Raw genomic sequence first — 15,155 nt, forward strand, 5'->3', positions numbered from 1 at the left:
GCTGCTACTGCTGCTGCACCCGGGCCTTGACCTTCCTTATCGCTGTCCACGTCTGATCCAGCTCTTTCAATCTGAGAAATTGGTGGGGACTCAGACTCGGATTCAATTCGAGAAGTCGGTGTGGACGAGTTCTCAGCCTCCATGCATGTAGTCTCCGTCTCCCTGTTAGCATCTGCATCCCCGGCGCAGGTGCTGGAGTTGCTAACAGCCTCGTTAACAGCTTGAATCCCACCTTCACTACCTGGTCCTTCTCCCTCTGCTGCTGGGGCAACATTGGAGCCATCACCTTCACCTGCCTTTTTTTTGATAAAAAAAGATTCTAAAGTTCTTTGCTTTCTTTTCATTTTAGTTAATTAGCTTAGCCGAAAAATTAAAAAAACCGCGATAACATGACCCGCTCTGACCTCCGGCGGCTTCTCGTCAGGAGATACCACATTTCAAGATAGGGAGGGGGGATACGTTACGATAAGTATTGGGAAAGATAATATCTAGACTAGAGAAATCGATTGTGTTGTTCTGATTTTCATTTGTATTTAATTTATATGTATTAAATAATAGAATAATCAATACAAATTGACACAGAGTAATTCCATAAATTTATTTTTTAAAACGAACATTTACATTTTCCCCTGGAGCCAAGGTGTGGCAGCTGCCATACCTTGCCATACCCAATTGACGCCTCTGGGTGCAGTGCAAGTGAAATGTTTTGTAATGCACGAGTCAACACGTTCCTTGCTCTCTTGAGAAATCTGATGTACAAATTAATCTGCCGATTGAATGTTTCTCATAACTCTGTCATTATGCTGCTTTCAAATCCGTGTCTCAGTGCTATACGATACCAGTCACCTCTGTGGAAACATTGGTATAACTGCATTTTTTTTACTTATATTTGAGTGTTATATGTCTTTTAATAATGGACCAAGAGTCTCTTCAAATAAAAGCTGATGATGATGATAAGTGACATACACAATGTCAAATCAGACCGGAATGTATTTGAACATTTATTAGAGCCACAGTAAAGATGGCTAGTTTGGTTGGAGGCAGGCGAAGATTTTCTTTGTACACAGTGAACACACTGGAAACTTCAGAGATGCACAACGCCTTCTCTTTCAGTCTAATTGCACTGACTATTTGATGACAGAAAAATGTACCTGGCATGCTTATTACATTAATGACAGGATAAGCATAATAAAGGTGTGGGGGTTAGCCAGCAGAGCTGCAGTAGGCCTAAGGCTGTTGTCATGGCCTGGCTCTCGGCCATGAAAACATAATGGTAAAAGGACACAATGTAAAGAAAGGTATTTATTATAATTAAACCAACAAACCAAGGAATCTACCAAAGTGAGGTGTGTGAGTCAGTAATATCAGTGGTGTAGGTGTGGAGCAGATGTGGGACCAAGTCATTGTTTTGCAAGTCCGTCCAACACATATGCTGGAAGGAGTAATTTTGGGGTCGTAACATGACCGACTGAAGTGACAGCCAACTGAAATGAAGCGGAAGTGTCCTAAGGTGTGATGAACATGACTCACCCAGTGTCTCACTGATAAAGGCAGCTGGAATTGAAACTGGAGAAGGTCAGGGGGCAGACTAGGAGGCCAGGTCTGACCAGTTATCTGCTGAGCCGCTGTCACCATGTGTAGTACAACTAGTGTAAAACAGCTTAACAATAAAACAGAAATGTTCACTCTGAGTATAAGAAAGCACAGGGGAACCTTCTGGCTGTATCGGAAAACTTGAAAACATTTTAAATTAGACGTTTTTTGTTTCTTATAGAGAAGTAATTTGTGTTTTGTGAAATCTTTCAAAATGTGTAGCACTCCGGAAAGACACACATAAAAAGGGCTTACAGTTCAAAGCTATGGTTTGGAAACAATTTGGTTGAATTGATAGCAAAAGGTTTCAGGGACACATGCACTCATACAGTCTGATGTTTCTCTCCAGGTTTAGACTCATTCTGGAACCTCAGTCTACAGTATCCTAACTTTTGAAAGAAGATCCATAACATTAATCTGTTTGCAACTTATATATATATCAATATTCCAATTACTTGTATATAGACTATTCTGCACTATTTCTATTATATTCTATTTTATTTTATTTACTTGCACCATTATCTGTTTTATTGTTGCACTGTTGGAGGAGCCTGTGACCTAAGCTTTTAATTGTCATAACTATACAGAAGCTATGTATGACAACCCAGTCTCATGGCATTTCGTGTTCACCAACACGATTTTTAATCTATTGATTTGTGTTCACCAACACGATTTTCTCCTTTTTTTCGTGTTGCACAGCACGATTTTAAAAGCAATGTATTTCTACTGGTAATGTGTTTTCGTACCTGCAGCACGTCTTTTTCTCCGGTCGGGTAAAAACATGTTCTTACTCAATATCAAGCCACAATTATTGCTTTTTTTTATATTGTATAATTTCTGACTTTTGTTTCCGTCTGTGAGGAAAATAAATGGGGCTCAGAGCCTCAGAATACTGAAATCTGTATTTTTAAATCTTTTTTTCCTTCTAATTTGTTGTTCTTTTCAAAATAACACACTGTTATTTACTCACCAATAACACACAATTATCCTTGCTTTTATTTATTGGTTTATTTCCATAATCTCTGGCTTTTTTGGTGTCCGTCAGGAACTGAATTTCAAAATAAAAATAACCGGAAACAGACGTAGGCCTCTAGGAGTTTAGGATGGCCGAAGACACTACACTACCCATAATCCCCAGATATCGTTTAGGACTACAGTCCCCGTGATTAATTTTCAAGCGCTGGGATTGGATGTTGGAGTGGCAGTGCGCCAAGGTTACGCCGAGCGTCAAACAGCTGTTTGAAATGGAACAAAACCACGCCAAACTATCCAAAACTGGAATCGAACGCCCCCCCCAGAACTACACATGCTGGCTATTGTGTTTCGCAAAATGTTCCATGGGACGTCTCTACTGAACGTTTTCGTTTTTCCCACAATTAGAAGTTGCCAGTATTAAACACATTGGTGTTATCAAATGTAAAACATATAATTAATAAATGGGTGAAAATCGCTTGTGTCCATAATGCGCAGCATTAATATATACCCACATGACAGCTCATTGTTACTTTGTAATTCTACTCCACAATTCAGAGGTTAACCTGATTGCCAAGTGCCAACCATCAGGAGAGATATTTGATAGTTGGTGCTTGAGAAGACTAAACATTTATCTGCAATTGACATGAATGGAAACGAGTAATAATGTATATTCATTACTCGTTATTCTCTACTAATAGTTAATTAAAGACTGTATAATAGCTATTTTGCACATCCCTTTCAAGATTTCAAGATTTTCAAAGGTTATTTACATATCATATACAAAACTACGGTGTATGCAATGAATGAAAATCTTGGGTCACAGGTTCCTCAACAGCACATTACAAGACATCTATCAACATGGGTTTGTACCTCCACCATTAAACTGTCATATTCTGCACATTTCTTATACTATCTACATACATAAGAGTATAATTCATATGTATAATATCAGTTAAAATAAGCGCTTCAACATAGTTAACATTGCAGGAAAGCAATATATTAGACGTTAAGTACTTTGTCAGGCTTAATATTTATCTGTAGATACCCCCAAAGTTTTTTTCTTATTTAAAAGAGGACCTTACTCTCAAGTATTATTTAATGTTTAAATAAAGGTTAATTCGTTTTTCTGTTTTGCACATCCTCCTATTAATATCTTTGTACATCTGGCACTAAACTGTTTTATTGTAGAGATCACTTACAGTATCTTCTTGATTTTTTATATTCTATATTTCTATCACAGACCTTCTACTTTCCCCCTCTGAAAGTATGTACTCTTAATATTTTTTTAATCAAATATAACACATAAAAACAATAATTCAATAACGTGCTTTAACCACTAGGCGGTGCACACAAGGTACACCCAGCTATAATAACTTTGTATTATCAGTGTAGGACACTTATGTACAACATCTGAAGATGTGTAGTTTTATACATGTTTTCACATAATTTTATAGCATATTGATATACTATTTGTCACGGTTTGAGAAACAAGCAGGACCCAAATGCAGATATAAACTGAAACTTCCTTTATTTCAAGGCTATGATATATGTGTACAATGACAAACAGAACACTCACCGCAGAACTAGTCAGGGAACAAGACGAACCGACCAAGACAGACAGGCAACCCAGAACTTAAATACACACAAGACTCAATCACACAACAAGACACAGGTGAGGAGGGAGGAGAAAACACAGGGGCCCAGGTGAACATAATCAGACAATTAGACACACCAGGGAAACTAATGACAAGAGGGAAAACACAGGGAAAAGGACCAGACAATAACCCAAAGGAAAACATGACATGGAAAACAGCAAAAACACCCAAACCTACAAAACTATAAACGTGACATAACATGAGAATCGTGACATAACCCCCCCCTCAAGGGACGGATTCCAGACGTCCCAAAAAAACAAAAATCCAGCAGGGTGGGTGGAGGGGTTCTGGAGGACGGGTCTCGGGCGGACGGCCCGGGGGCAAGGCAGAGTTCAAAAAAGGGGAATTCGGGCGGACGGCCCGGGGGCAAGGCAGAGTTCAAAAAGGGGAATTCGGGCGGATGGCTCGGGGGCAAGGCAGAGTTCAAAAAGGGGAATTCGGGCGGACGGCCCGGGGGCAAGGCAGAGTCCATGGAGGGAATCTCGGGCGGACGGCCAGGGGGCAAGGCAGAGTCCGAGGAGGGGTGAAGACTAGGCACCTCCGGAGGCCGGTCAGGAGCCGGTGTCGGCAAGATCCCCCATGGAAGAGGACACAGGACCGGCAGGATCCCCTGCAGGAGAGCAGTCGGCGGAATCCCCAACGCGACAGGACATGGAGTTGGCAGGACCCCCAGCGGAAGAGTAGTCGGCGGGACCTCCAACGTGGCAAGACATGGAGTTGGCAGGACCCCCGGCAGAAGGGCAGTCTGCGGGACCTCCAACGGCTCAGGACATGGGGTTGGCAGGACCCCCGGCAGAAAAGTAGTCTGCGGGACCTCCAACGGGACCAGACATGGAGTTGGCAGGACCCCCGGCAGAAGAGCAGTCTGCGGGACCTCCAACGGCACAGGACATGGGGTTGGCAGGACCCCCGGCAGAAGAGCAGTCTGCGGGACCTCCAACGGCTCAGGACATGGGGTTGGCAGGACCCCCGGCAGAAGAGTAGTCTGCGGGACCTCCAACGGCACAGGACATGGGGTTGGCAGGACCCTCGGCAGAAGAGCAGTCTGCGGGACCTCCAACTTGACAAGACATGGAGTTGGCAGGACCCCCGGCGGAAGAGTAGTCTGCGGGACCTCCAATGGCACAGGACATGGGGTTGGAAGGACCCTCGGCAGAAGAGCAGACTGCGGGACCTCCAACGTGACAAGACATGGAGTTGGCAGGACCCCCGGCAGAAGAGTAGTCTGCGGGACCTCCAACGGCACAGGACATGGGGTTGGCAGGACCCCCGGCAGAAGAGTAGTCTGCGGGACCTCCAACGGGACCAGACATGGAGTTGGCAGGACCCTCGGCAGAAGCGCAGTCTGCGGGACCTCCAACGGCACAGGACATGGGGTTGGAAGGACCCTCGGCAGAAGAGCAGTCTGCGGGACCTCCAACTTGACAAGACATGGAGTTGGCAGGACCCCCGGCGGAAGAGTAGTCTGCGGGACCTCCAATGGCACAGGACATGGGGTTGGAAGGACCCTCGGCAGAAGAGCAGTCTGCGGGACCTCCAACGTGACAAGACATGGGGTTGGCAGGACCCCCGGCAGAAGAGTAGTCTGCGGGACCTCCAACGGGACCAGACATGGAGTTGGCAGGACCCTCGGCAGAAGCGCAGTCTGCGGGACCTCCAACGACACTTGAGTGGGTTGGTTCGCCAACAGAACCTGGGGAGCTGGCGTCGGACGGACAGCCAACAGGACACGGGGAGCTGGCGTCGGACGGACAGCCAACCGGAGACGAGGTGCTGGAGTCGGCCGGTACGCCGACAGGACTCGGGGAGCTGGCGTCGGCCGATGAGTCAGCAGGTGACGAGGAGCCGGAGTCGGGACCATGGTTACTGGAGCCGGCACTGAAGCCGGAAACATGGCTGTAAGGTCCGGTTCTGGAGCCGGAAACATGGCTGTAAGGTCCGGTTCTGGAGCCGGAAACATGGCTGTAAGGTCCGGTTCTGGACCCGGAAACATGGCTGTAATGTCCGGTTCTGGAGCCGGAAACATGGCTGTGTGGGCCGGCACTGGAGCCGGAAACATGGCTGTAAGGCCCGGTTCTGGAGCCGGAAACATGGCTGTAAGGTCCGGTTCTGGAGCCGGAAACATGGCTATAAGGTCCGGCTCTGGAGCCGGAAACATGGCTGTAATGTCCGGTTCTGGAGCCGGAAACATGGCTGTGTGGGCCGGTTCTGGAGCCGGAACCATGGCTCTTGGGGCTTGAGCTGCTAGCTTGGCCTTGCGACTCCTCCTCTTAGTAGCCGCCTGAATACTCCTTGGACCTCCATAAGCCAGACGAGTTCCAGAATATGACTCCTGGACAGGAGCAGAAACTGGGGCAGAAGCACGGGCTGACTGCAGACGGAGCCCACCGAGGCGTATGGTGCCAGGTTGGGAACTGGGAGGCCGGGAGCTAGCATGCCTGGGGCTAGCAGGCCGGGAATCACACACAGGGAGGATCTTTGAAATCCAGCCAGGTAAGAACTTCACCATACCTGGTTTCTCTCTAGCCATCTGGCGCGCCTCCGACAACACAGCCTCCCGCTGCTGAACTCCGGGTGCTCTCTTCCATCTATCCGAGCAGTTGGCCAAAAAAAAGGAAACATTTAATAATTCCGACTCGAACGGATCTGCTGGGCCCATTTCTTGGTCGGTTCGTACTGTCACGGTTTGAGAAACAAGCAGGACCCAAATGCAGATATAAACTGAAACTTCCTTTATTTCAAGGCTATGATATATGTGTACAATGACAAACATAACACTCACCGCAGAACTAGTCAGGGAACAAGACGAACCGACCAAGACAGACAGACAACCCAGAACTTAAATACACACAAGACTCAATCACACAACAAGACACAGGTGAGGAGGGAGGAGAAAACACAGGGGCCCAGGTGAACATAATCAGACAATTAGACACACCAGGGAAACTAATGACAAGAGGAAAAACACAGGGAAAAGGACCAGACAATAACCCAAAGGAAAACATGACATGGAAAACAGCAAAAACACCCAAACCTACAAAACTATAAACGTGACATAACATGAGAATCGTGACACTATTTCAGACTCAGTATTTACATTCTTATAATCAAAGAAAATCAAAGTCCTTTTATATCAGTTGTGCACTGTTATGGTGTAAATATAACCTATCTACGAATTAGATCAAATATAAAAGTCAGCCGAATTAAGGTTGATACTGCAAGGAAACGTATTGTGTGAAGAGAAATTGAAGATGTTGTTTAATTGTTGATATATTTATGATCCACGTTAAGTATTCAGTTTCGGCGGCATTTCTTCCAGTTTTTCCAAAGGTCTTCTCATCAGGGCTCTATAAATAAAGAACTACGGCAGATCTGTAATATGTAATGCAGCCGGACCGTGTATTACAATGCCGTTATGTGATGACTTTCAAAGAGAAAAGCAAGAACACTCGGAATTAAGTATTAATTTATTCTTTTAAAATGTTTTCCGGATTTCATATCATATAAACACCAAATTCCAGCCTGCATTGCGGCTAAAACATCCAATCAGCGAGCTTAAACCATAGCTGAGGATCTTGGGTAAGCGCTCGAAATGCCTTCGTCTGTTTCCGGTTATTTTTATTTTGAAATTCAGTTCCTGAAGGACGCCAACAAAGCCCGAGATTATGGAATTAAACCAATAAATAAAAGCAAGGATAATTGTGTGTTATTGGTGAGTAAATAACAGTGTGTTATTTTGAAAAGAATAACAAATTAGAAGGAAAAAAAGATTTAAAAAATACAGATTTCAGTGTTCTGAGGCTCTGAGCCCCATTTATTTTCCTCAGAGAAAAGGAAACAAAAGTCCGAAATTATACGATTTAAAATAAAAGCAATAATTGTGGCTTGATATTGAGTAAGAACATGTTTTTATGAACCACACAGCTTCCGGTCTTCCACGACCCGACCGGAGAAAAAGACGTGCTGCAGGCACGAAACACATTACCAGTAGAAATACATTGCTTTTAAAATCGTGCTGTGCAACACGAAAAAAAGGGGAAAATCGTGTTGGTGAACACGAATCAATAGATTAAAAATCGTGTTGGTGAACACGAAATGCCATGAGACTGGGTTGTGTATGAATGACAAAAAAGCCTTGAATCCTTCATTTTAATTGGTGCCTCAAAGCAATAACAAAAGAACCGGGAAATATTGTTCGGCTTTAATAATAACCACCATCTCAGACTACTCTTCTGCCGGGGGTCCTGCCAACTCCATATCTTGTCACGTTGGAGACTGACTTTTTTATTTTTCTCTGTATTTCACAGATGAAAGCTTCCTGTGTTTAACCAAACATGAGCCTGTTGGAGTGTGTGGAGCAATCATTCCGGTGAGTCCAGAGCAATCACTTTTTAAGAACAATTTGTACTGTTCACATTGCTGTAACTTGGTGTAAAAAGTAAAAAGTAAATAATGTTACTGTGTGTGTTTGGCCGTGCATGCACATGATTGTGTGTGTACACTAATCTAAATAAGCACTTAAACATTTACACCATTGCACAATATCAAATGTTTAGGTTGAGACTTTGTACTGTACAGCTTACATGAATATTAATAATCTTTCAAGTGTTCTAAAGATGTGGTCTTGACGACATTACTGAAATGTTGGCTGGCTTTACGCCCACGGCCCTATCAGAAACGTTGCTGTTTCAGAAACAATATGCAACGTGTTTTGGAAGTAATATGGTCTGTGTTTACATTAGCAAGCATCGCTGACACTCAGAGCTAACGCCAGTGGCGGCTGGTGGAAATTATTTTAGGTGGGGCTATTGTAATGGTGAATAAACCACACGGGGAACATTTTGAGAAATTACCCCTTAAATTAAATTGGCTACACTATTTCATCGTTGCTGTTGTATGATTGGTGTTTAACTACGGTATTTAGCGTCTACAGCACCTCCGCTTTTAGGGTTGACGTAGACCAGAGGTGCCCAGTACGTCGACCGCGGTCGACCGGTCGACCGCGGGGGCAATGCTGGTAGACCGCGAGTCATTCATAAATTAAAAAAAATCCAGCTCCGTTAAAATAGACAAAACAGGTTTTGATCCCTCCTCCTTTGGCCTCCCTGCCACTTAATTCAGGAGTTGACTTGATTGACAGAAAAAGCGACCTATTGCTTTCCAGTCTGTTAACACAGAATGCAAAGCGATACAAAATCAGTCAAGTGCCGGGAGAGACAAACAACAAAATGAGTGCGGGAACGAGCAAAAAGCTAAAGACATACCACTTCCACACAGAATGGGAGGGAGAATCTTTGTTTGTGATGTCACATTCAAAGGTTATTTGCCTTATTTGTAAAGCAAGCGTCGCTCTGCCAAAGAAAGGTAACGTGGAGAGGCATTATCGGAGTGTTCACAACAAGGCATATGACAGCGACTTCCCTCCGAGTAGCGAGTTGAGAAAGAGAAAGGTCATGTATTATTGCTACACAAACATTATCTCTTAGTCTTAGTGTCGCCAACTCGTTTCTAACATGCAAAAAGACAAACAAATGCGTCTATGGTCGGTGTATTTTCGACCTTTCCAATCCAGAAGAGATCTCTCTCTCCCCCGTCTGTTTGCAAGGGGGCGGGGCAGTTTACACACACGCAGCTGCTACATGCAGCAACACACGGAGGAGATGGTGGAGAGAAGCGCTCCAAGGTGTGGTTACATGTTACCCGTCTTGAGGTGGACAATGCTCGTCACCAAAAGAGTTTAGCATGTAAGGGCGGTAACACGAGCAATTTGTCTAAACATTTAGCAAAAGTGCTCCACATTCAGACGGAGGAATGCACCGGGTTCGACTGTCTTTCGAGTAGCTCTGTAGCCCCATCCACGAGTAACGTTTCCACGTCAGGTGTTATGTATGCTAGCAGCAACACACGGAGTTAACTACATTATACAAACATGGGTTAATGATTAGAGGTAACTGAGTTATTTATTTTGTTAAAGTTTCAGCTATTCTGTTTCCAGTTCTGTCATCAGATTATTTAATAAGATTTGTTAAAACATTGTTGTTTCTTTTGATGTGAAATATTATTTATTTAATTCAAATAAAAAGCAATGTTAATTTTGTTCACAATTTGTTAAGTTAATTTAATAATATATGTATTTTTGAATCAAGTATTCATCTTTATTGTCTTCATTGTTAGTTTCCACATGCCTAAAACAACCTCAAACTAAATCTAAAAGTTGATGGCTAAATAAGAGCGTTTGAGAAATTGTGCAAGGCACACAGTAGTAGTCCGAATAGTCGATTAATCGTTTCATTAATCTATAGATTAATCGATAATCAAATTAGTCGTTTGTTGCAGCCCTATTGTAGTTATCCCATGTAAAAATAAAAAGTGTTATTCAGCAACCCTTGCAATTTGGGTTTTTATTTTTGGTTGGTAGACCTCGGTTAGCTGGTCATTTCAAAAGTAGCTCACCAGCCAAAAAAGTGTGGGCACCCCTGACGTAGACCCAAACGTCACCCGGAGGTCCCCCGGTGTTGTTGCGGGAGCTGCTGCACTAGCTAACGCTCCACTAGCTAACGCTACATTAGCAAAACAAACGCTTATTTCTTTTGCAAATGGTGGGGCGGGCTTCAAACACGTTCCCCTCCACTGGTTTCAACCAAGCACTAAATTAGATGTTTTCCAACCAAATACGGTTGAACTGACACTTCCCCATATGAATTTGTAAGTAGATTCGAAGATACATGAGTTTCTGACTGCCGCAAGCTGATGCTTGGTTGCTTGGTTGCTAGGCAGTGTTGGGTGTAACGCGTTACAAAAGTAACGGAGTTACAGTAATATATTACTTTTTGCTGTAACGAAGTAATGTAACGCATTACTAATGAAATGTGGGTAATATATTACCCGTTACAATGCTCAGTAACGCAGTTACAACACATTTTAACCCGAAATTAAATAGTGTTTTGTTTTTTAAGAAATGTATTAACATAGCGAGACATTCCGACACCGGACAAATTGTGCGGGTCGATTAGTAAACCTGGTGTTTACCCTTCAGGCTTCGCGTCGAGATCTTCGGGGAAGTTGAACGTCATACAACCATTCAAAAAAGAGAACGTAGCGAAAAATACAAACAACAAATTGTGTCAGGTGCGCGTGACCTGCTCCGCTGCGCGTGCATCATTTCCAAAGTGCTTCCACAGCAGTGACACACATCTGATCTGTGGATAATCATTTATACGAAAATGGTTAAAGCAACCATCACTAAACGCCAGCAACACTGCATCTACTGCAGACAGTAGCAACAGGTCAGATGCGGACATCACGTTACCCTCCGTTGTGGACACTAGCTTACTCCCGCCTGACTCGCCGGCCCCGGAGCAGCAGTCTTCGTCGCCCGAAACTACGCCGCCCCTCTGCGGCCCGCAGGTGCCAGGTATATCTAAACAACTACCCGCCTGTACAGTGGGGTAAGGCGGTCATTTTGCAGCTTGTGGTATAAAAATAGACAATGGCTAGAATATTCATGTGAAAATAGTACCATATTCTGACATGCCTGTAGAAATGTTGGGTCAAAAATAATGCATACAATAGCCATACTTGTCAACCCTCCCGATTTTCGCGGGAGACTCCCGATTTCATTGCCCTCTCCCGGTTTCCTCCCGGGGTCATATTTCTCCCGCATTTCTCCCGATTTCTGACAAAATCTGATTTAAACACGACTGTTTCCACTCCGACTTTAATACAGCTACACCATTGTTTGGTTTCCATGGTAACACGTCTCTTTAGTAGCGCGGGCAACTCAAAGTCTGAGAGGGTGAGGCAGATATTCACAGAAAACAGAACAAGAATCAACAACTACTCTACTCTCTGCTCACTCCTTTCCTGTAAAATACAGGTCCAACCCACACATATGCTCCATCAAGGATGGTGCTACAGGCCGCAAGGCAGTGCACTTACAACTACAATAAGCATGTTAATGTTAATCTAACAGCTCCGGCGATCCACTAGCACCGCCCCCCCCCCTCCAATTTTGCATTTTGAAATGCTCCCGATTTCTGAGGTCTAAAGGTTGGCAAGTATGACAATAGCACAGATGCCTTCACCACGAATGGCTACAAAAATATCTCATATCCCAAGCTTATTATCAACGAGCTGATGTTGCAGCTGAAATGTTCTCCAGGTCACAAAGTCAACCTCACATAATGATGTGATACCAGTTTTCAAGCACAGTAAATATTCTCTTCCCATCGTATATGATGGGACCAAGGTGATGATGTAGTAGGCTACATGGTTTTAATAATACTTTTGCCTTTCAATGTTTGCCATTTCAAACCATGAGCATGGTTTAAATAATATTTGCCTTGATTTACAAAATGTTAACCTTCATTATAGTCCTTGACAGCGGTCTGTACTGCTGTATTAACAACATGTCACATGTTAAGAATTTACAATCAGAATCGAGTATTCAACGAAGCCCTGTAATACAATTTGTTAGTAGCCTTAAGGGCCTACACAGTTGTTATGCTACCACATCGCCCTTCACTGGATGCATAATGAGCTGCACTAAACTACATTTTAGCATTTAAAATACCTAGCTATTCTTTTGCGGTTATTTTGGTGAAAGTAACTAAAAAGTAACTAAAGTAGTGCAACTCATTACATTTCAGAGACAGTAATATTGTAATGTAACTTATTACTTTCAAAAGAGAGTAATGAGTAATATGTAATATATTACATTTTGGAAGTAACTTGCCCAACACTGTTGCTAGGTTACTAGCTGGGTCCAATAAGGGGCCGGGTGAAATAAAGTTAGTGATTACTGGTTTCATGTTGATTTAATTCAATACAAATTGTTGGGGGGAACTGAAAGGCTATTACCGTACTGGTTACTTTGCAGCCCGGACATTTCCCCCAAAACACATTTAGACGCTATCGCAACACAGAAGTACCTTTCAAATCCGATTATTTTTAAGACCTTCTAAATCATATTTAAGACCTTTCTTATTTTTTTGGTCATATTTAAGACCTTTTTAAGGCCTTACATTCAGATGATCAAATGTAAGACTTTTTAAGATCCCGCGGGAACCCTGGAAACTAAATACGAACATTATATGCAGACACAGACGTGGTTCAGAAACACAGAAATATTAGAAAACAGACCATTAAGGCAAAACATCTAGTTTGATGGATACTGTCAAAACTCAACTACAATAATGTGTGTTTGTGTGTGTGTGTGTGTGTGTGTGTGTGTGTGTGTGTGTGTGTGTGTGTGTGTGTGTGTGTGTGTGTGTGTGTGTGTGTGTGTGTGTGTGTGTGTGTGTGTGTGTGTGTGTGTGTGTGTGTGTGTGTGTGTGTGTGTGTGTGTGTGTGTGTGTGTGTTTATTTAGCACGGGCATATAGTATCTGTCCCCGGCTGTTTGGAGAGCCAGCATGGGAAACAAAAGACAGTGTTTACCTCTTTGCATCCAGCCAGTCACACTCCCTGTAATTGACATAATTAATAGATAGTTTAGCTTCTCACCATCATTTACTGTGGCCCACTGATGTTAACGATCATAATTGAAAGGCTGCCTGTGAAACTTAAACATTCAGCCACGTGACTCGCAAACTCTCGCGAGAGTTTTACACAAGACGGATCCTTTCTAGCCATAACCCTGCACCGGGCGCTGACATTGGCGCCCGGTGATCATCAGATTTGACGACGCTGATTGGCTGAAATTATGTTTCGGAGTCATAGCTTACAGATAGCAACAATCAGCTGCTAGTGGCTGCTGCTGCACTGGTTGAGGGCTCCTCTCTTAGCGCTCAGACGAGAGAGGGTAATGATACACGGGCAAAGCCAGGAAGGAAACATGTGACTTATCAGTAACTTTAGACATCGTAACACCATTTTAAACTAGATTTTATTGTAGATTATACATTTTACTGATACCAATTATATAATATTTACCTTGTTCATTAAACATTTTAATTAAAATGTTTCTTTTTTTTTTAAATATATTTTTAAAATAATATATATTTTTTTATTTTAATTTGTAATGTGGGAAGAGGTGGGGCGGCGCCCCCAGCGCCCCTATGGGCCGGCCGTCACTGGCTAACGATGTGCTGTACTGGAGAGAGTATGTGTAAAGAAGCCGGATATAAATAGGTACTCAGCTTTTGGTAAACCCGCGAGAGAGAAAGCGTTTGAGGTCCATACTGTTTCAGAAATAAGTCATACAGTATATCTTTCTGGGAAACCCAAAAAACTGATGGATAATTAGCCCCAGTTTATGTTTGTTTTTTATTTCAGTTGGATAAGCTACTCTTTGCCCTTTCCAAACTATCCTAAAAATGTTCTTCCTCTTAGTACAAAAAAAGGGGCAGCATGATTAGACTGTTTTACAGTTAGTCAAAGGAATCAGCCATAGCTGAACTTGCTCGGTGTCATTTACAAACACAAAAGAGGTATATAGCATTAGCCTAAGCTAACCAAGCAGGAAATCTCCCTAGGGCCTCCAGGGGCCCTCAATAGCCAGGTTCACTGTTAGGAGGTTACATGATCTTACACGCAAAAGGGAAAAGGAGAACATGAAGAAAGAAGAAAGTAAAGACATTTCAAACCCAGTCATCAAGGGGAACGCTAATAAACATGGGTTGGCTTGTTATTTGGATGAGTTCATGGAAAAAGGCCAAAACATTTAGCAAATCCCACTAACAAATTCAACAGGGCTCTGACTGCTTATTTGCTCATCAATAATAAATGAATAATTGTTCGGTTTTACTCCAGCCGAAAGGGTTGGAAAACACGGGGCGTGACCACTCAGCTTTAGTTTAGGATTTATGTTTATTTCATGTGCTCTTCTCCATTCAAAGTTAGCACGCCACATGTTATCACAAGTTAGCTTTTCTTCTCACAAATCCATTCTAAGTTAGGTTATCAACCTAAGAGAAAACACATAATAAACAAAT

The 15,155-nt window shown here is 43.1% G+C and overlaps 1 protein-coding gene across 2 annotated transcripts in view; it reads left to right on the forward strand.

The window, feature by feature from the left end:
• Window positions 1–15,155, forward strand: part of LOC307030213 (retinaldehyde dehydrogenase 3-like) — a 93,543-nt gene that overhangs the window by 23,961 nt on the left and 54,427 nt on the right. For both annotated transcript variants that reach the window (XR_013805579.1, XM_079666508.1), the window contains exon 5: window positions 8,531–8,592. Coding sequence is in view for 1 of the 2 variants with exons in the window: in XM_079666508.1 (XP_079522634.1) it covers window positions 8,531–8,592 (62 nt within the window). In the remaining variant the exon portion in view is untranslated. The remainder of the gene's footprint in view (window positions 1–8,530; window positions 8,593–15,155) is intronic.

Source organism: Notothenia rossii (genome assembly GCF_949606895.1).
Source record: "Notothenia rossii genome assembly, chromosome: 2".
Taxonomy (NCBI): Eukaryota; Metazoa; Chordata; class Actinopteri; order Perciformes; family Nototheniidae; genus Notothenia; species Notothenia rossii.